At 42.8% G+C, this 19,725-nt stretch overlaps 1 protein-coding gene across 4 annotated transcripts; it reads right to left on the bottom strand.

Moving 5' to 3' along the window:
* Positions 1-2,018: 2,018 nt before the first annotated feature.
* zdhhc4 (zDHHC palmitoyltransferase 4) lies at positions 2,019-19,496 on the bottom strand. 4 transcript variants are annotated; one of them, XM_072559162.1, is made up of 7 exons: positions 19,413-19,496; positions 15,876-16,062; positions 9,864-9,937; positions 7,765-7,943; positions 6,443-6,568; positions 4,665-4,909; positions 2,019-2,418 (listed from the first exon to the last, which is right to left on the bottom strand). In XM_072559162.1, exons 2-7 carry the CDS (start codon positions 15,996-15,998, stop codon positions 2,146-2,148), a joined length of 1,020 nt encoding a protein of 339 aa, XP_072415263.1. In that variant the 5' UTR covers positions 15,999-16,062; positions 19,413-19,496; the 3' UTR covers positions 2,019-2,145. The 4 variants fall into 4 exon arrangements, with proteins under 4 accessions (XP_072415263.1, XP_072415265.1, XP_072415264.1 ...); XM_072559164.1 differs by lacking the exon at positions 19,413-19,496 and adding an exon at positions 17,911-18,012; XM_072559163.1 differs by lacking the exon at positions 19,413-19,496 and adding an exon at positions 17,581-17,847.
* Between the last annotated feature and the right edge of the window lie 229 nt (positions 19,497-19,725).

The following is a 19,725-nucleotide window of genomic DNA, read 5'->3' as shown; positions in this document are numbered from 1 at the left end:
GGAGACAACAGTTTCACTTCACTTGGAGGTCACCACTGATGATGTTACCTAGCCAGGTAATGAAACGTCTGGATATCAAACCTACAGCTCAGCGAGCAAACCTACACCCTAAATTTAACAGATGTACAACGAGTGAAAAAGATTTTAGACTGGGTAAGCAAAGTTCCGACCATTAGAAGTCCAGACTACAAGGTGGAAAATAATTTTCTCACAGCTTGTATGATGTACTTATCCATAAAGGATGGTCATTCTTGTTTTAGAACTCTTTTTAAACTTTCTTGTCTTTTTCTGTGTTTTTTCTTCTCTGAGATGGGGTTGGGGGAAGAGATGGATGTTTCCTATCTATAGACTCTTGGAGTTTCTCTCTGCTGCTCTGAAACTTGCAGCTTAACACACAGCAGCTGAACCAACCGGAGGGCTCTTGTCAGACAGAACTTCCTGAACTCAAGATTCTCAATGCTGCTCAGTCTCAAATACTATCACTGTTTCAAAAAGCAATATAGCACCACACAGCTCAAGAATATGATTTTTGTTGAGTTGCAAAGCCCTCTTTGTTTTCCCTCTATTACAGTACAACCTTTAACCAGCTTATAGCTCCAAAGAATAACAGAGAAATATTGTCTCTTTCAACATACATTGAATTTTGATGCAGTTTTCCTCCTCTCTCCTCACACTGCAGCTAGTGTGATGAAAGATGTATAATTTTTATACACACACACAATCATCTTTGGAGTTTGGATTTCAAAATCACTGCAGACAGGTGTTTTGTACTTCTGTGAAGGGTTTTATTTTAAAAAAGAACAAGCCCTTCCAGAATATTCTTTAAATCCAACATTTTGAAAGAAAGCAGATGATAATAGACTCCTGTAGTGTTAATGGAAAAATACTTATACTGTTTTATTTATGAAAGAGTAAACATGTAGGCCAAGAGCTCTGGTTTCCAATCTGAAGAATTTAGAATGAACAAGTTTTTCTGGATTAGGTTCAACAGACATCAGTGCTGAATTTAGAAGCAAGTTTAGTTTCTCTCCTAGGATGATGATTAAGAAAAAAAGTCACATCAGCAGAACAATTTAGTTTGTGAAGTCTTCAAGCCAGAAGAAATCTTCTTCTAGAATGGTGAAAGTTTAGGCTCTCAAATTTGTGAAAAGTTCACATCAGTAGATGTGGAAATGATTAATCAAACTTTCCAGAATCCTCAGTAAAGAATATGGAAGGAGTCAGTGAAATGGAACGTGAGAAATGTTGAGTTCGAGGGTGTAATTTCTCTGGACTTGAGTCGCTGTAACGGACAGTCTTGGGAAACAAGCTGAAGCTTTGTTTTGCTTTGTACTTTGAAATAATTCTGTTAAATATATTTAATAGCTTGTTTTTTAAAGTTTCTACTGTGCAATTTGTTTTGTTCTGTAACCTTGTGTGAATATCAAAGACTAACCATTATGTCAATTAACTTAAAAGCATCTATCAAGTCAGATTTCATTCTGGGATCTCACTTGTCTGGTAATACTATCAACTCTAATCTTAAACACTCGTCAATCCTTTCTTCCTGTTTCACTTTCTCTTTCAGGTGTGACAGTCTCAACAGGAACCTCTCCTCTCCCCCTCCATTGTAGAGTGTAGCCAACTGGGGCAGCAGCTTGAAATTTCTCCTGCATATCATTAAACGCCATTGTTCTGTGCATGCATCTAGATTTGCACATCAGCTTCTCGATCCTACCATTCCTCTACTCTGCAGTTCACACCCAGTCTAGGTTTCATTTAAATGATTTCTGCCACTTTTTAAGTCTTGCACCTTCAGATCCACTGTAGCAGGGTCAAAACTCTTGTTAAAAATTAAACTGATTCTTTCACCTTTTCGCAGCAAAACTTTGTTCCTCCTAAGTCCTTGCAGCTCAGGAGAATTGAACACGGATGTGTTCAATGGATGTTGTGGAAAAAGTACCAAAGATGCTCTCTCTTGTACAACTACCCAAAAGAATGGAGCAAAGAGACCAAGGAGTAATTAACCCATTCTAAATTTTAATGTGTTAATCAGACAGTAAAAAAAACGTGGTATAAAGCATCAATTTAAAAAAATTACAAACCATTTCATAATTGAACAGAAGACTTTCTCTGAAAGTGTACAAATGTCCATTTCTGTCCCTGTTATCTGACTTTTTTCTGTTGTGTCTCAGGGCTTATGATTTCTTTCACATTTCTGAGATACCCTCTATGATAGGTGTTTCCCTGCATGCATTTGTCTGGCCTGCTGTTGTCCATGTGGCACTGGTAACTGTTCTTATGTTTGTACCACTCATTTGAAGTCTGATTGGTCATCAGCAAATAGAAGTGAAATGCAGTATAACCTGCCAGCAGAAAGAAGATGAGGAATGTGAAGCCCAGCATGAAAAGGATCCGAGGAAAGGTCAGGAACAGTTTCTGCAAAAGAGACAATCTGTTGGTTATCAAGGAGATGAAATCAGAGAAAGCATCAGTCAGCAATAAGACCATCCCATCCTATATGCAGTTTCTTACCCTCAAAATTATCATCACAATTGAATTTTTTTAAAAAGTTTTTTTTGCATGTATATCACACCTTTCATGCCTTCAAGAAAAGCCATATCATTTTGGATTTTTGTGGTTATGATGTAGAAGTTGAGGCAGTCAATTTGCTTACAGCAAAATCCAAACAGTGATAAAGTAAGATTTGATAATCTGGACAGGTGAAGTTTTTGGCGGACACCAGGAAAACTCCCATGCTCCGTTTGAATTGTGCTGTGGGTTCATTGGTGACCACCCCTGTGATAGACAAGGCTTTGGTTTAATGCCTTATTAGATCATGCTGCACTGTCTCAGTACAGCAGTGAAGTGTCAATCTAGATTTTGTACTCTTGTTTCTAGAATAAGACTTGAGCCCAAAGACCTTCTGACTCAGTACAGTGTTCCAGTGACAGTTTGCTCAACAGAGTGGAACCTGAGCTCAGAACATCTCAGCAATTTTAACCCAAACGGTTATGGATTATTCACTTGAGGCTTTTACAGATCAGTTCAAAAGTTAATTATTTCGCAACTGACACGTGAGTAACAGTGCGGGCAGCTGTAAGGAAAGAAAATATAATTAGTAAATAAATTATGCAACCACTGGGCTAGAAAAAGCTTGTAGATTATTAGAATAAAGGATGATTGAGGAAGATGAAGAATTGCATTGTTTTGAGGCCTAGAAGAGAATTAATTGTTGGGAATTAATCTTATAAGTATATATTTCAATTACCATGCGCAGGTAACAAAACGATCAGTAAATGTGATTGTGTTGCAAATACTGAAACAAGTGGATCGAACACAAGGATTTGGATAAGCTGGTGTCAATGTTCTGCATTATTCACAAACTGTTAATTGAGAAACTGGGAGTTTATTAACTACTGTAAAATGATGCTTCACTGCTATTGTTTTATTGTTCAATGTTAAACTTTGAAAACAATTGAGGCCTCTCAAAGTCCATCATTGTTCTGCTGATGACAAGAAGGATCAAGTGAAATTATTTGTTAAAAAATAAGTTTCTGAAACAAAATAAAATGGGACATTTAGAATTTGATCCCTGGGCGTAAGGGAAAGATGGACCATTCTTTTCAAATCATCTCTGACATTTAATTGATATTTTACTTTGTTTAAAGGAAGTTCTACTCCTGCAGGCCAAAATCGGTTTCCTAGTACAGAGGAACCTCGATTATCTGAATATCAGTTATCCAAAGAAGAGCTCAAGGTCCCGATAAAAACATTACATCAAAGAGGTGTTTCAACACTGATCGCTCATTTGTTTACAATGATTAATAATGAACTCAGTTGACTGAAATGGAGCTGAGAACAGTGCTGGACCTCGATGTCCAGGCACTGTCTCCAAATGGCTGACCTCCCGCCCTCTCTCTCTCTCCCCCACACTTTCCCTGGAGTTTTACACAGGAGTGTACCCTAAACCCTGATTCCCCAGATAATCTCTCCAACATTGTTCAGTACAGGGCAAAGGTGGAAACTGTCAAAACATTGCAGGAAAAAGGTGTGTGTATGTTCGCTATTTTGAGAGTTGCCCCCCCCCCCAAAGGAAACAGCAATCTTACTGTTGGTGCCCCGTCTGGCTGCTCTGGAGAGGGGGGTGAGGACGGGGGAGGCTCACGGGTGCAGACGGAGACAGGAGCAGGCTTGGGTAGGGGCGAACAGGGGGACGGGGGCAGGGGCTTGCGCTCGTTGTGCAGCTGCCTAGTCTCCTGAATGGGGAGCAAACTAAGGAAGTGCTCGCTGTGTCAATTCCATTGAACTGATTGGGGGGGGGGGGGGGGGGGGTGAGGCTTGAGCAATGCTGCAGGTCCCTTACAACAAGTGTGTCTCTGCTCAGAAACAAATCCTGCAACAGAGAGTGTGCGCAAGGCAGGCAGCGCGAGGACAAAGGAAACTTCAGAAAAATCCGAACCCCAGAGGAGAGGCATTGAATTAATTAACTGAATAATCAATTAACCAAGAAAATAGTGCCCGTCGATCTCATTCGGATAATCGAGGTTCCTCTGTATATGGCTTTTCTGCCAATTCTGTGCAGCTAACAACCTTTTTATAGCACAAGGATTCTGGAAGTTCATCCAACTTCTGAAAAAAAAAACAGATCCTCTGCAGAATTAAGGAGTTATGAAGAACCCTACCTGGACTATATACAGGATACCGACAGGCACATGTTCACCATCAGCATTCACATACATCGCCTGATGCAAGTTGGACAGCAGTGCCACCTGGACAAGGAACCTTACAGTCACCGTTCCCACTGCAGCAGCCATTCCAGACAGCGTCACCAGGTACAACAGGAAGTAACGTATATTTAATGCCCCAATGCAGTTATTCACCCAGACACAATGGTGGTCAAATCGATGGACGCACCGGTTACACACACCTGAGAGAAGAGGAAACCATTACCAGATGACTGTGTGGTCCTTGTACTTCTAATATCCCCTGGACAGGGGTCCTGATAGTTCTAATATCCAGCACACACGGGAGGAATAAAACCTTTCTTGTTGCAGTTCTGTAAATACCGCTTAAAATAAGGACAATCCGAAGAAGATCTCAAGGTCCCGATAGAAACATTACATCAAAGAGGTGTTTCCAACACTGATCACATTTTTTGTTTACAATGATTAAAAGCGAACACAGCTCACTGAAATGCGGCCGAGAAGAGTCCTGGACATGGTTGGGAACCCAGGCACTGTCTCCAAATGACTGACCTCCCGCCCTCTCTCTCTCCCCCCCCTACACTTTCCCTGGAGTTTTACACAGGGGTGTACCCTAAACCCCGATTCCCCAGATAATCTCTCCAACATTGTCCAGTACAGGGCAAAGGTGGAAGTTGTCAAAAGGTTGCAGTAAAAAGTTGTGTGTGTGGCTGTGTATGCACAGGTGCTATTTTGAGATTTGCCCCACAAAGGCAGCAGCAGTCTTACTGTTGGTGCCCAGTCCCACTCCCTAGGGTGGTTGGTGGGAGGATGGGGAGTGGGGACGGATGGGATCAGGGTAGCCAGGTTGGATGGGAGGCTGGGGGTTGGAGGGTGGGGGGGAGGGCATGGGGTGGGGGGCTATGTGTGGAGCGGCCAGGTTGGATGGCGAGTGGGGGGGGAGGCAATGGACAGGGTTGGGGCGGGGGGGTGGTTGAGGGGTGTATATGGGGGCGGGGACTTGTTCATGATGTGCTGCTGCCTAGTCTCCTGAATGGGGAGTGAATTTGGCAACTGCTCGCTGTGTCAATCCCATTGAACAGATGAGGGGGTGAAAGGAGGCTTCAGCAATGGTGCAGGTTCCTTACCCACAAGTGTGTGTCAGCTCAGAAACAAACACTGAGACAGAGAGAGGGAGAAAGGCAGGCAGAGTGAGGACAAATGAAACTAAATGAAAACTCAGATGAGAGGCAGTGAATCAATTATCTGAATGAAAAAGTGCCCCCCTTGTTCGGACAATCGAGGTTCCTCTGTGAACCATGAGGGATCTGTTTGTTATTATATATTACGAGTCATTAGTAGATCTTTTGCATTTTTTGACTCCATTGGTTCAAAGGTGCAAAATACAAAAGGCAGTTGTTTTCCCACCACTACGCTGACGGCCCTGTCCACTGTGTTCAACTATTTCCAATCTGAAACTAAGCTTTTTAAATATTTGCATGTTTTATACATTGTTTAAAAAGAGGAATTCCTGCAACTTCACTCAATCTTGTGAATTTTTTTCAAATATCAGTGGCCTCGGTTTGTAAATAGTGAGACTGCCGATCCAAACTGTCAGACGTCTCTCACATTTTTAAGACCTGACTGGCCATGCGTGTTCCTTGGTTAGGGAGCAGAACTCATGCCTGTGGGAGGAGAGAGCAAACAAGACACGTGCAAGTACACAGCAAAGATCCGAATGGAACGGTTTTCCCAAAGTGTTGTTATGAATTTCTTACGGCAGTGCTTTGACCTTGCAGGTTTTGTAAGTTCACACGTAGGGCAGATGTGGGCCTGATGATACAAAATTCCATCATACGTGTACACCTTCAGCAGCTGCTTATGGTTTGAAGGAGAAATCGTACCTAAAAGAATCAACCAAAAAATTCAAATTGAGCTCAAAAACTAATTGCTCCAGATTTCATGAATAAAGCAAGGCAATTATTGTCACAAATCAAAACTTACTTCTAGTGGAAGGTCAGTGACCTAAACTCTGTTTCTCTTCCCACTGATGCTGCCTAACCTGTTCAGTATTTCCAGGATTTTGTTTTTAATTTCAGACATCCAGCATCAATTTTTACTTGGTTTGACCTAATTTATAATATAATGCCTGTAACTCCCTGACTTTGCCCAGGCTGTTGAGGGTTGCTGTGTGTTCAGAATAACCAGCTGCTTCTTTCTTCAGGGAAGCACGAGGTTGGTGCCTGCTGGCTCCATCTGGCAGCCAGGACGAGATTGACAATATCAGGTAGCTTTTCTGTAGGAAGTTCCCAGAATCGATCGAGCTCAATGTACAGTCTTTACTCTGGAGAATTTTAAATAAATAGCAAATATAATATTGCAATCATATTTCACTGGAATAAAAGCAATATACTGTAGATGCTGGATATCAGAAACAAACACAGAAAATGATGGAGAAGTTCAGCAAGTATGGCATTAATCTGTGGAGAGACTGCAGAGTTTACATCGAGTCTCATATGACTCATCTTCAGAAGGTGATGTTTAATTTGTACATTGTACTCATGTACAATCTAATTCTTTGACAGATAGAAAAGGCAGGCAAAGGAAGTGTCTTAAAAGATTCCCGTTTCTATATTCCTTTCACGTACTGCAACCAATTGAATACTTCTCAGAGTGCAGTTACCTTTATGAGGTTGGTGACATGGCAGCCAATTAACACAGCAAGGTCCCACAAACATGAATGGGATAATAACTAGGAAACCTTCAATAATGCTGTTTAAAGGATAAATATTGGCCAGGATATGAGGAGAGAATTCCCTTGCTCTTTTTCAAAATAATGTTGTGAGATCCTTTATGTCCAGCTGAGAGGGCAAATGGGACTTTAGTTTCATCTGACAGACGGCACTACTAACCGTGTAGCTGAAATGTCAGCCCAAGTTTCAAATAGAATTTGAATGCACAATCCTTGACTCAGTGGCATGACTGCTACCAACTGAGCCACCGCTGCCAGTGAAAACTGGTCTTGGTCCACTAAAAAAGGTGACAGCAGATTTACTTGACACATCTGTCTTCCTAGTTGCTTTAACAGTCTCTCTCTTACCAGGGTCTCTGGAGCAGCATAGATAGAAAAAGTACATCTTCCCGAGCAGCAGGATGTAAGGCAGCAGCAGGATACTATGTCCAAATCTCAGTTCCATGCAGTAAGGATACACTTCCCATGAATACTCTCCATACACAGCTACTTCTAAAAGAAGGTGCAAAACCAGGAAAAAGGAGTTCCTGTTAAAAGAAGAAACAAGTGAAATATCAGAGTCTTGATTTGCTTCATTGTGCTTCGCATTTATTCAGGAAGCTCGAGTGGAAAGGAACATCATTTATTGCTGAACACTAAAACACTCATGGCATGTATAGGTTAGTCCCAGCCCAGGCAGACAGTTCTGCAGACTCATCCCTCCACGAGCTCTACAAGGAGATTAATTAGTGATTCCCCATGGGCCTTATAGAGGTTATCACAATTCTCCTAAAGCCAAAGGATTCCTGTATTCATAAAGAACTACCAGTTAGAATTCTGCTCAAGGTGATCCTTCTTTTGCATTGTGCAAACCTATTTGTTCAAAAATTCTTGAACTCCTTGTGGACAATTCTATATGCAAACCAATAAAGAGTTTTGACCAGAATTCCAGAAACACAAATATTGTTGTCAAGGCTTAATGTTTTCAATAAATAGAGTTGCCGTGAGGAAAACAAACATTTGACAACAAAAGCAAAATTAGAGATTGTGGCAAACTGTGAAGCAAAATGCAGGAACTTTAAGAAAGTGGGTAGCTATGTTGCAAATAAATGAAATAAAGCACATTTTGGAACAGAGTACAATTAGATTTTTCATGTTGAAATTCTCAATGGGATACTAAGTGCAAAGCCACAAAACCAAAATGATATCCTGGCTTGTATAGATAGGTTCCTGAATATAAAATTAAATGGGTAATGAGGAATGTCTGCATGCATTGGTTAGACCACTGTGGGAATAGTGCACATCAATGAAATAATACTGGAACATAAAAAAGGTGTAACACAGATTAAATGGCATGAAACAATGAGAGACTACAACTAGAATGAGAAGCTTGAAAAATAAACATTTGCATTTACGTAGTGTTTTTCAGATACATTTGACATCTCAAATCACTTTACAATGATGTCACTCCAAAGTACAGAAACAATTAGGTAGGAAACATAACTATCAATCTATGTACAACAAAGTTGCGCAAATGTTAATTTGATAATGATTTGGTTATTTATATTTAGGATATTGATTAAGGGATAAGTATTGATTTGGTTTGATTTATTACTGTCACATGTACCAAGGTACTGTGAAAAATCTTACATGCTTTACAGGCAGGTCATACTATACAAATGCATCAGGATAACAGAATAGAGTGTAGGATACAGTGTTACAGCTACTGAGAAGGTGTAGAGAGTTTAACATTAACATTAAAGAGGTCCATTTAAAAGTCTGATACCAGTGGGGAAGAAGCTGTTCCTGAATCTGTTTGGAAGTGTACTCAAACTTCTTTCTCTTCTGCCCAATGGGAGAGGGTGGAAGAAGGTATAACTGAGAGAGAGTGGGCTTTGATTATGTTGGTTGCTTTCCTGATGCTGCGAGAAGTACAGATGAAGTCAACAGCTGGGAGGCTGGTTTGCGTGATGAACTACACTATGTTCCCGACTCTCAATTAGCCAAGCACTGGGGTTAACTTACTTGCTCTTTTTCAAAGTAGTGCTATGGAATCTTTTACACCCATCAAGCAGGTAGGACTTTGATTTAATGACTTTATCAAAAGATTGTGCAGCACCCCCTCAGTGCCACACTGGAGTGTAAGCCATGCTTTTTCACTCAAGCTCCAGTGTGGAATTTGAATTCAATTCTGTGACTTAGAGGTGAGTTCTATCAACTTGCCCACAGTTGGCATTATTCATTGAAGTAACTCATTGGAAAACTATTCATTAGATGCGGTGAGTGGAGGATGTGATGAAAATGTATAAAATTCTTAAAATTGATACCCAACTGATTCAACCAACCAGAGTCATCCATAGCCTCAACTGAATGTAATACTGAAATAAGCAGATTGTAATTCACTGCCAGCTGTGACATACTGATCGAGGATAGATACGTGCAGATGATTTCAGAATGTCCTCACTTACCTCTGGTGGACGAACCTATGTAAAGTAAGCTGTACTGCTAACTGTAACCATCGAGGAATCACTGGTCCAATCACCTATTAATGATAGAAAGAAAACAGGCGTGAGAAAGAGAGAAGGGACTTGCAGATGATCAGGTCCAGGGATTTGTTGGCCAATTAATTTACATAATACTTTTTCTCTATGTTTAGTAAGTGTGTTAAGTTCCTCTATCCCTTTTTACTCTGCTTTTCAGAACTTCAACCCTGTGAAGACAGTTATAAAATACTTTTTCAAAGTCTATGATTTATTTGTATTCCACTATTACTACCCCAGTCCATCTTTTGCACAAATCATTCTTTATTTGTTGAGAGTTACAAAATAATTACTTCACCACTGATTATTGTGAACTAACAAGGAGGGAAAACCCTTGGCTTCACCAATCTATTTGTTACAGATGGATTTGTCCATGACATCATTCTAGGAATGATTACAGCACAGTCCTCATGAAGTCAAAGTTCTGTCTTCACACTGGAGGACATGTTCCTTTGTGTCGTGTAGCAAGAACCTTGTGCTAAATGAGATAGCATCAGAAGAATCTAGCTGTTCAAACTATGTATCCCTGAGGCACAATGGGCCATCAAAAACTGAATTATATTCCACCACAATGTGTAATCTCAAGGCCAGACTTAGTCCTCACTTTACTCTTTTCAGTAAGTCGTGTGACTGAGCCACTCTAATGAGAAGTACAGGAAAGCTTCATAGGTGCAGCACTGAGCTTACCATTTAAACCCATGCCCTCTGCTGCCTTGAAGGGCAACAGTAGCAGGTGAACAAAAACAGGAGAGTATGGAAGTTGTTTTCCAAGGTGATAGAACATCCAGACTTCGAAATATGCTGTCAATCATGGATCAACAATGAGGCAAAATCCTGAGACTCCATATCCAACAGAAATATAGGTATGGCTATACTACAAAGACTGCAGCAGTTCAAGACACGGCTTATTACTTTCAAAAGGGGCAAACTAGGATAGGCATGAACACATAAAAAAGAAAAACAATATATCCAGTCTGGGTTTTGACCAGATACCAAAATTTTAAGCTGTTTAGAGAGTGAGAATGTGTACAGGATAGAAGGAGGCAGGGAAAGAGTTAAGTTTTAAGTTTTGTGAAAGAGGTTCAGCTGAGCATGACTCAGATCAGATAAGCACTTACAGTTAACAATGGGGTGCTGGAGTCAAGGGTAATGGATTAACAAGGTGGAAAAACAGTCAGTATGTCAAGCCATTTAACAATATTGGAAGCATTCAGTATGCAAGGTCAGCTAACATGGGGGAAAGTATCCATTGTATGAATCCAGTTAACAAGGTTAAGAACATTCATTGTATAACAGTAAAAAGCTTGGTCTCTGCTATTAACATTCGTTGATTGTAACGGTCACCCAATCAATATGTAAGTTGACTTATCTGGATACTCCTCCCTGTAAAATGACTATATAGTTCATTGAGAAACTTCTGTTCCAGTGAAGACTGGGAATAAAGATGAAGCAGGTAAAACTATATTGTGTCTCTGAGTATTTTGCTTTGACTTAGGGGGAAACAGAACGACAATATTGGTGTGGTTGGCAGGTTCCAAATGAATAGATACGATTGGACAGTGTCAGCGGCCACGCGGATCATCAGTGACTCTAGATAGATGGGCCCACAAGGTAGATTTTAAACCTTGGTCCCTCTCGATATTCCTGTGTGCCAGAGACGGTCCCCTCGCTTGATCGCTTTCTAATCTATGGATTCCTTGAATGGTAATTAGTTCAATCAAGAGACACAGTTTTGCAAGCGTGCTGGCAGGCAGAAGTTAGAGTCCTCTGCATTACATTGGGGGGAGGGGGTGTGATTGAGGTTCAAGTCCCTTGGGGTGAGTATGATTGAGGTTTAAGTCCTCTACACCATATTGGAGTTCGAGTCCTCTGCGCCATACTGGGGTTTGAGTTCCCTGGGGTGGGTGTGATTGTGGTTCGAGTCCCCTGGGTGGGTAATTGAGGTTTGAGTCCTCTGCTCCATACTAGGGTTCGAGTCCCCTGGGGTGGGTGTGATTGTGGTTCGAGTCCCCTGTGTGGGTAATTGATGTTCAAGTCCTGGGCTGCGCTGGGGTTCGAGCTGCCTGTGTTTAAGCGAGGTTTGAGCTCTCTGTGTTTGAATGAGGACCAGCTCTCTGTGTTTAACTGGGGTTCGGGTTCTCTGTGTTTAAGTTGGATTCGGGTTCTCGGTGTTTAATTGGGGTTCGAGCCCCAGTGAGAAGTAAAGTGAGAAAGGGATTAAAGTCCCCTAGTGGCAAAATTTGAGGCTGTGAGTCTTTGTCCTGGGGGGAAAGAGAGTGGCTTGGATTGCAGCGCCATGTGGTCCGCTACGAGGACCTTCTCTTTTTATAAGTGTTACTTCAGTGAGAGGAGGAAAAAAAAAACAAGAAATACTGAAATTAAGGTTGTACTAATACTTGGGTTGAAAAAGGAAAGTTTCAATGTAAATTGCGCCATGCTGAGTGTGTTTGATGTTTAAACATTTTGGTTTGTTAAAATATTGGTTCCTTTGAAGTAACTGTTTTGCCTTGTTGGAATCAGGATCTCAATTCAATGTGTTTTGTGGGCTGTGTAGTGGGGCAGATTTTGTTTTTACATTGAAATTGTACAACATTATGTCCTTCTTAAAATTATCAAACGTGTAACCTTAAAACAAATTGATTGAGTGCCTTGAGCTGTGTTTGAAATTCTACAGTACCTGTTTAAAAAGGAACAGTTGGGTCAGTGGTCATGCTTTAACCAGATCAGAGTATTGTATTATAATATCTTTGCTGCTGTATTTATAATGCAGACTGTTCACAAAAAGAAGAGTGCATTTTGAGTTTGATGTTTTAAGACTTTAGAGAATATTAGAACTTGAAGCTGAGCTGTTTCAATTCTGTTAATTATTGTTAAGACTTCATTGGCCCCTTTCATATTGCAAATTCAAAGAATGTTGATCTGGACCAAAGTTGCCACTGTAATTTCGACTGTTTTATTTGGGAAGTTTCATTTGGAGAACATCTTTTAAAATATTCAGCATTTGTTTCCCATAAATGTTTGAGATTTAAATCTGAACTGAAACTGCCTCTTCAATTACTAAAGCACAGGAAATATTTTGTTGTTTTTTTTGCTGTTCTAGATTTTGGAAATATTTTCCCGATAGGTTTCACATTAGCCAAGTATCACTTTGTTGGAGGAAAATAACTTTTGAATAACCTGAATGATGTGCCCGAGGGTTTGATTTTAGGACCACTGATTGTTGTTTATAATTGACTGAATTGTTTAGGCAGTACAGTTTAGAAGTTTATGGATTGTATAAAACTTGATAATGTCATAAATAGTGAACAGAGTAACAGACTTTAAGAATTCAAAGAATGTTGAAATAGGCAGACACAATTTAGTGTAGTTAAATGTGTGACTGTCTTCATACTGATAACCATTTTGGCAGGGACGGAATGAGAGAGGAAATACAAAGATACTTTCAGCAGTTAACATTGTCTCTAGAGTTTCTCCATTCACAGGTAAAGCATGCCTTCAGACCACTGCCCACCCCTCCTCAACCTGATCCAATGGATTCAATCAGCTCCCCAGTCATGAGCATGAAGAGTGAAGAAGCTAGCAACAGTGAAGAGGAGGTCCATACACTTTTTGTCAGTGGCCTTCCTATGGACATTAAACCACGTGAGCTTAATCACTTTCAATCATTTAAGGGAAATGATGGTTCACTGATCAAGCAACATCACAACAGCCAGTTGACGTTGTTACATTTGAACAGTAGAGTGGGAGCAGAATCAAAGCATGCTGCATTCACCAAGCCTGGTGCAGTTGTAGCTGCTGCACTGCACACTCAGGTGTGCTGGTATCCTCTATCTGAAACACCTCTGTAAGGTCGGAAGTCTCATCAGTTGTGTGAAGCACTTAACTGCCCTTATCCAAAAAATCATATTTCTCCAAGGAGTGATGCAAGAACAGACTGAATTTTGTTTCCAGGTGGGATTTTACTAAAGGGATTTTGGAGAACTGGCTCGTTTCCACTCGTCTTGGACGGCATGGAGTGGTCAAAAAGGACTGTGGATTTAAGAACTTTACTGGTGAACCTTTTTTCCATATAGGAAGATTCTTCAAATTTTAACTACTGTAAAGGATTAGTAATTTTTGTTGTAATAATCATTGTATGTTGTGTGTCAATACCTTGCTTAAATACTGGCTGTCAGAGTCTTGTGAAAGCTGGTAGTGCTATCTGGGTGGTTATCATGAAATGATAAAAGGAGGGAGTGAGAATGTGTAGAGGGAGAAGCAGGCAGGGAAGGAGTTAAGTTTTGAGTTTTGTGAAACAAGAGGTTCACCTGAGCATGACTCAGATCAGGTAAGAACGTACAACTAACTATGGCATGCTGGAGGCAAGGGTATGGGTTAACAAGGTGGAAAAGCAATCATTATGTATAGTCATTTAACAATATTGGAAGCATTCAGTATGCAAGGTCAGCTAACAAGAGGAAAAGTATCCATTGTATAAATCCAGTTAACAAGGTTAAAAACATTTGTCGTACAATAGTAAAGGGTTTGGCCTCTGCTACTAATACTCATTGATTGTAATGGTCACCCAATTAATATGTATGTTGCCTTATCCTCCCTGTAAAATGACTATATAGTTCAGAGAAGACAGTGAACTTATGTCCCTGTGCACATGGGCGATCATTCTCTCTTCCTCCAGGGCCCGGAATAAAGATGAAGGAGGTAAAACTATACTGTGTCTCTGAGCGTTTTGCTTTGACTGAGGAGGGGAAACGGGATGATAAGAGCAACATGCAGGAGGCTAAGTAAGGGATCTTCTCATGGAAACCAAGAGAATCAAATTGCTTTAGTTGATTCAGGATCTTATTCCCCAAATATTCACTCTGTGCACAGTCTATTACAATCAATATTGTAGAATATAAAATGAAGTCTGAGAGGCTGTGTGCACTCCATTGTCATAACTCTTTCTGCACAGATTTTGATATTTTTCTGAAATCTTTTCTTTAACTTCACACAATTCTAGAAGATGGACCATAGTATATGGCAATCACCAATAAATCCAATAAGAAATTCAGGAGAAGCTTTATTACTCAGAAGTAGTTAGAATGAGAAACTCACTATTAAATGGAGTTGAGACAAATAGGATAGATACATCCAGGGGACTCTAGATAAAAATGTCAAGGGAAGAAAGGAATCAAAGCCTATTGAACTCCAATAGCATAATGTGCTGAATGATGAGGCTGTTATGGGGCATTAGGACAGCATTGGCCAGTTGGACTAAATGTCTTGTTTCTTTGCTGCATTATGTTTTACTTATCCAGTTCACCTTGAAAGATAGTGATTGCATCAGGCTCCATAATTGGGAGCAGAATCATAAGAATTGAATGGAAGAAATGAATGACAAATACAATAGACAGAAAGAGTTACAGGAAAATAAAGTACATCAACACTATCTATACCCAAAAGAAAATCTGCCCACAGGCAAACTGAAGAATGGGATCCAACTGAAAAATAAAACTGCACTCGTTTTACGAAGAATTTCTGCTGTTTGGTCCATAAGCAACAACTGACTGCATCTCACAACGGTTCAGTCTACTACCTACAATCCTACTCAATCTCTATTCACTGTTTCAAGATGTTTATTTCAATTCAGCAAGTATTTAGTCACAGCCAAGCAGTCAATTTTATGAATTATGAGCAAACATTATCAACCTGAAATGTTAACTTTATTTCTTTCTCCACAGATGCTGCCAGCCCTGCTAAGTATTTCCAACAATTCTTATCTTTTTTACTTTCCAGCATAGGTCACTTGATCGTGATCAGTGCCAGGAACCCTTGTTGTTTTCCCTTTTACCAGTTCTGGAAATGGACAGCCCAGATTTCGCACTTTGGCTCCTGTTGATGAGATCAGCTGGTTCAAACCTGACCTGGAAAGGAAACACATTCCTAATAAGCTGCAGTTACCAGAATGATGTAGTGCGAGATCCTTGTGAAAAATTCCTGACTTTGCCTCGAGAATTTGATGGCAACCACCATGCAGAAGAGACAAACAGCCAAGTAAATGAGAAACAGAATAAGGAAATCCATCTCCGTGCCCAAAATATAATTCAGTATCAAGGCCAGGATTTGTTCAGTTCTTGAAAGTCAGCACCTGAGAGACAGAACAAACCAGATCAAAATTGTTGATTTACTGTTGCATTTTATTAGAACCTTCAAAGATTGGGACTGATATTCACAAGGTGTATTTTCCATTATAAATTAGAAACAGAGACAAGAGAGAGATTAAGTCATGATTAGCTGAGCTAGAAACCTGTGCTGGAATTATCATTTCAGTCTATATCATTTGAAATTATCCAATTATCCATCATTAATTTTGTGTTGTTCCAAATTATCAAAACATGCTTTTAGATAAATGATAATACATTCACTTCAACTATCTTTAAGATATTCCATACTGTATGCTCTAGTATAATCAGCTGAAGCATTAAATACAAGGACTGCTCGGAGTTGCACTATGTGCAACCATACTGGAGCTTAACCGGTCGCGTTAGCTCGATGGCTGACACACAGAAACTATCAATACATTTCACGTGTCTACAGACAAGCTCGTAGAAAATCACCAGAAGGTTTATGTTTGAATAATATGGAGCAAATATCGCATATCCTGGAGAATATATATGTTCATGCAAGTATAGCTAGCTTGGGGATACATTATTTTGAATGCAGAAAATGAGAAATTTTCAGGGCTATTGAGCTGAGGAGCTTTTCTCTACAACTGTCTTTTTATGAATGCTTGTGGTTCACTCGTAGTCAGTCTGGTTTGTGTTACAGGTGTTTGGCTATTCTTCAACAGGCTTTCAAGGTCTTGATGAGTTCTGTGCTGCTTTACAGTGTTTGCTCACTTGCTTCTTGATACTTTTTCAAATGCTGTAGACTTTATTTTTATTAATTAAGTTTCAAAGTAATCAATACCATAATTTCACTAACTTAGTTACTTCCTTAATGTTACAAATGCTATCATCAACAACTTGAGTATTACCATTGACCAGAAACTTAAGGGGACCATCGTATAAACATTCTCGGTATATGATCAGGTCAAGGGTGAAATTCTGTGGCATGTAACTTATCATGTGTCCACTCCAAAGCGTGTCCACAATCTACGAAATGCACGCCAAGAGACTGATACTCGACAATTGCCTGGTAAGTGCTGCTCCAACAACACTTAAGAAGCTCAACACCATCTGGGACAAAGCAAGCCTTAAATATTTACTCTTTTCACCACTGACATGTGCAGTAATATGTATCAACTACAGATGCAATGAGCAAGTTACCAAAGCTCCTCCAGCAACATCTCCTGACCCGTGAATTCCACCACCCAGACGGACAACGATAGAAAGTGCAAGAGAATACTTTTACCTGGAAGTTCCCTCCCCAGTCCCACACTGCCCAGATTTAAAACTACATCTCCTTTGGTTCACCATTGCTGGATAAAAGTCTTGCAACTTCCTTGCTAACAATACTGTGGGTGTATCTATACTGCATACACCACCATGGTTTAAAAAGGCAACTCACGACCACCTTCCAAAGAAGAATTAGGCATGAGCAATGAATGCTTGCTGCTCAGCAAAGCCCACATTTCATTTAAAGAAACTCTTGCCCCGCTTCTCACCTGTTGCTTATTTGTCCGTCTGACTCCCATTTTCCTCATCCCCACCTTCTTCCATCCACTTATCTGCAAACTCAAGGCATCCTTGCCCCTCCAGATTTGCATCCTGCCCGCTAACTTTCCCTTCACTCACACGAAAACAAACACATGGTTAAAAACAAAAGCAGAAATTGCTGGAAAAGCTCAGCAGGTCTGGCAGCCTCTGAGGACAGAAGTCAGAGTTAACGTTTTGGCTCAGGTGACCCTCCCTCAGATGATTCTGTGGCTCATTTTTCCCACTCTATGGTGGCCAACCCTGGACTTCAATTCCACTCTCTCACCTTCTCTCCTTACCCTTTCATTTCGTGAGGCACTTGAGATCTGGACTGACCCTCTTGAGGTAGACTCCAAACCATCCTCTGAGGGAGGCAACTCTATTCCATCTCAGCCCATCCGCTGACCGCTCTGCCCACATCCCAACAAATCCAACCCCACACGGTCTCCACCCACTCCCTTCCCCTCCCCCATGTGTCCCTCTTCCACCCCCCCCCATGTGTCCCTCTTCCCCCCCCCATGTGTCCCTCTTCCCCCCACCCCGTGTGTCCCTCTTCCCCCCCCCCGTGTGTCCATCTTCCCCCCCCCCGTGTGTCCATCTTCCAACCCCCCGTGTGTCCCTCTTTCCCCCCCCGTGTGTCCCTCTTTCCCCCCCCCCCGTGTGTCCCTCTTTCCCCCCCCCCCGTGTGTCCCTCTCCCCCCCCCTCCCCATGTGTCCCTCTCCCCCCCCTCCCCATGTGTCCCTCTCCCCCCCCTCCCCATGTGTCCCTCTCCCCCCCCTCCCCATGTGTCCCTCTCCCCCCCCTCCCCATGTGTCCCTCTCCCCCCCCCTCCCCATGTGTCCCTCTCCCCCCCCTCCCCATGTGTCCCTCTCCCCCCCCTCCCCATGTGTCCCTCTCCCCCCCCTCCCCATGTGTCCCTCTCCCCATGTGTCCCTCTTCCCCCCCCTCCCCATGTGTCCCTCTTCCCCCCCCTCCCCATGTGTCCCTCTTCCCCCCCCCTCCCCATGTGTCCCTCTCCCCCCCTCCCCATGTGTCCCTCTCCCCCCCCTCCCCTCCCCTCCCCTCCCCATGTGTCCCTCTTCTCCCCTCCCCATGTGTCCCTCTTCCCCCCTCCCCATGTGTCCCTCTTCCCCCCCCCCCCCCCGTGTCCCTCTTCCCCCCCCCGTCCCTCTTCCCCCCCCCCGTGTCCCTCTTCCCCCCCGCCCCCCGTGTCCCTCTTCCCCCCCGCCCCCCGTGTCCCTCTTCCCCCCCGCCCCCCGTGTCCCTCTTCCCCCCCGCCCCCCGTGTCCCTCTTCCCCCCCGCCCCCCGTGTCCCTCTTCCCCCCCCCCTGTGTCCCTCTTCCCCCCCCCCGTGTCCCTCTTCCCCCCCCCCTGTGTCCCTCTTCCCCCCCCCCTGTGTCCCTCTTCCCCCCCCCCTGTGTCCCTCTTCCCCCCCCCCCTGTGTCCCTCTTCCCCCCCCCCCTGTGTCCCTCTTCCCCCCCCCCCTGTGTCCCTCTTCCCCCCCCCCTGTGTCCCTCTTCCCCCCCCCCTGTGTCCCTCTTCCCCCCCCCCCCTGTGTCCCTCTTCCCCCCCCCCCCTGTGTCCCTCTTCCCCCCCCCCCCCTGTGTCCCTCTTCCCCCCCCCCCCCTGTGTCCCTCTTCCCCCCCCCCCTGTGTCCCTCTTCCCCCCCCCCCCATGTGTCCCTCTTCCCCCCCCCCCCATGTGTCCCTCTTCCCCCCCCCCCCCCATGTGTCCCTCTTCCCTCTTCCCTCTTCCCTCTTCCCCCACCCCCAGGCGCCATCACTGCCCTGGGCTCCTTACCAGCTGAGAATCCTTCACATGTCACTGTATCGGGGTAGGGAGGCCGTACCGGAAATGTGGACGATGTCACTCAAACGGTCTCCATGGTGACCGGCCCAGCAGCTGATTGGCTGGCCCGCGCGAGGCCGGCGGCGCATGCGCAGTGGTAAACTCGCCGGGAGGCGCGCGACTCGGGATGTTGTTCGAAGTGAGAGAAATAGGCGCCAGATTTCAGTAATGTCTGATACACTGACTTATTTTTAAAAATACCATCTTCCGATTTTATTTCTAAGTTAAACATCACACAACACCAGGTTATAGCCCAACAGGTTTA

The sequence above is a fragment of the Chiloscyllium punctatum genome, chromosome 40, assembly GCF_047496795.1.
Source record: "Chiloscyllium punctatum isolate Juve2018m chromosome 40, sChiPun1.3, whole genome shotgun sequence".
Classification (NCBI taxonomy): domain Eukaryota; kingdom Metazoa; phylum Chordata; class Chondrichthyes; order Orectolobiformes; family Hemiscylliidae; genus Chiloscyllium; species Chiloscyllium punctatum.
This window is presented reverse-complemented; position numbering and strand designations above follow the sequence as displayed.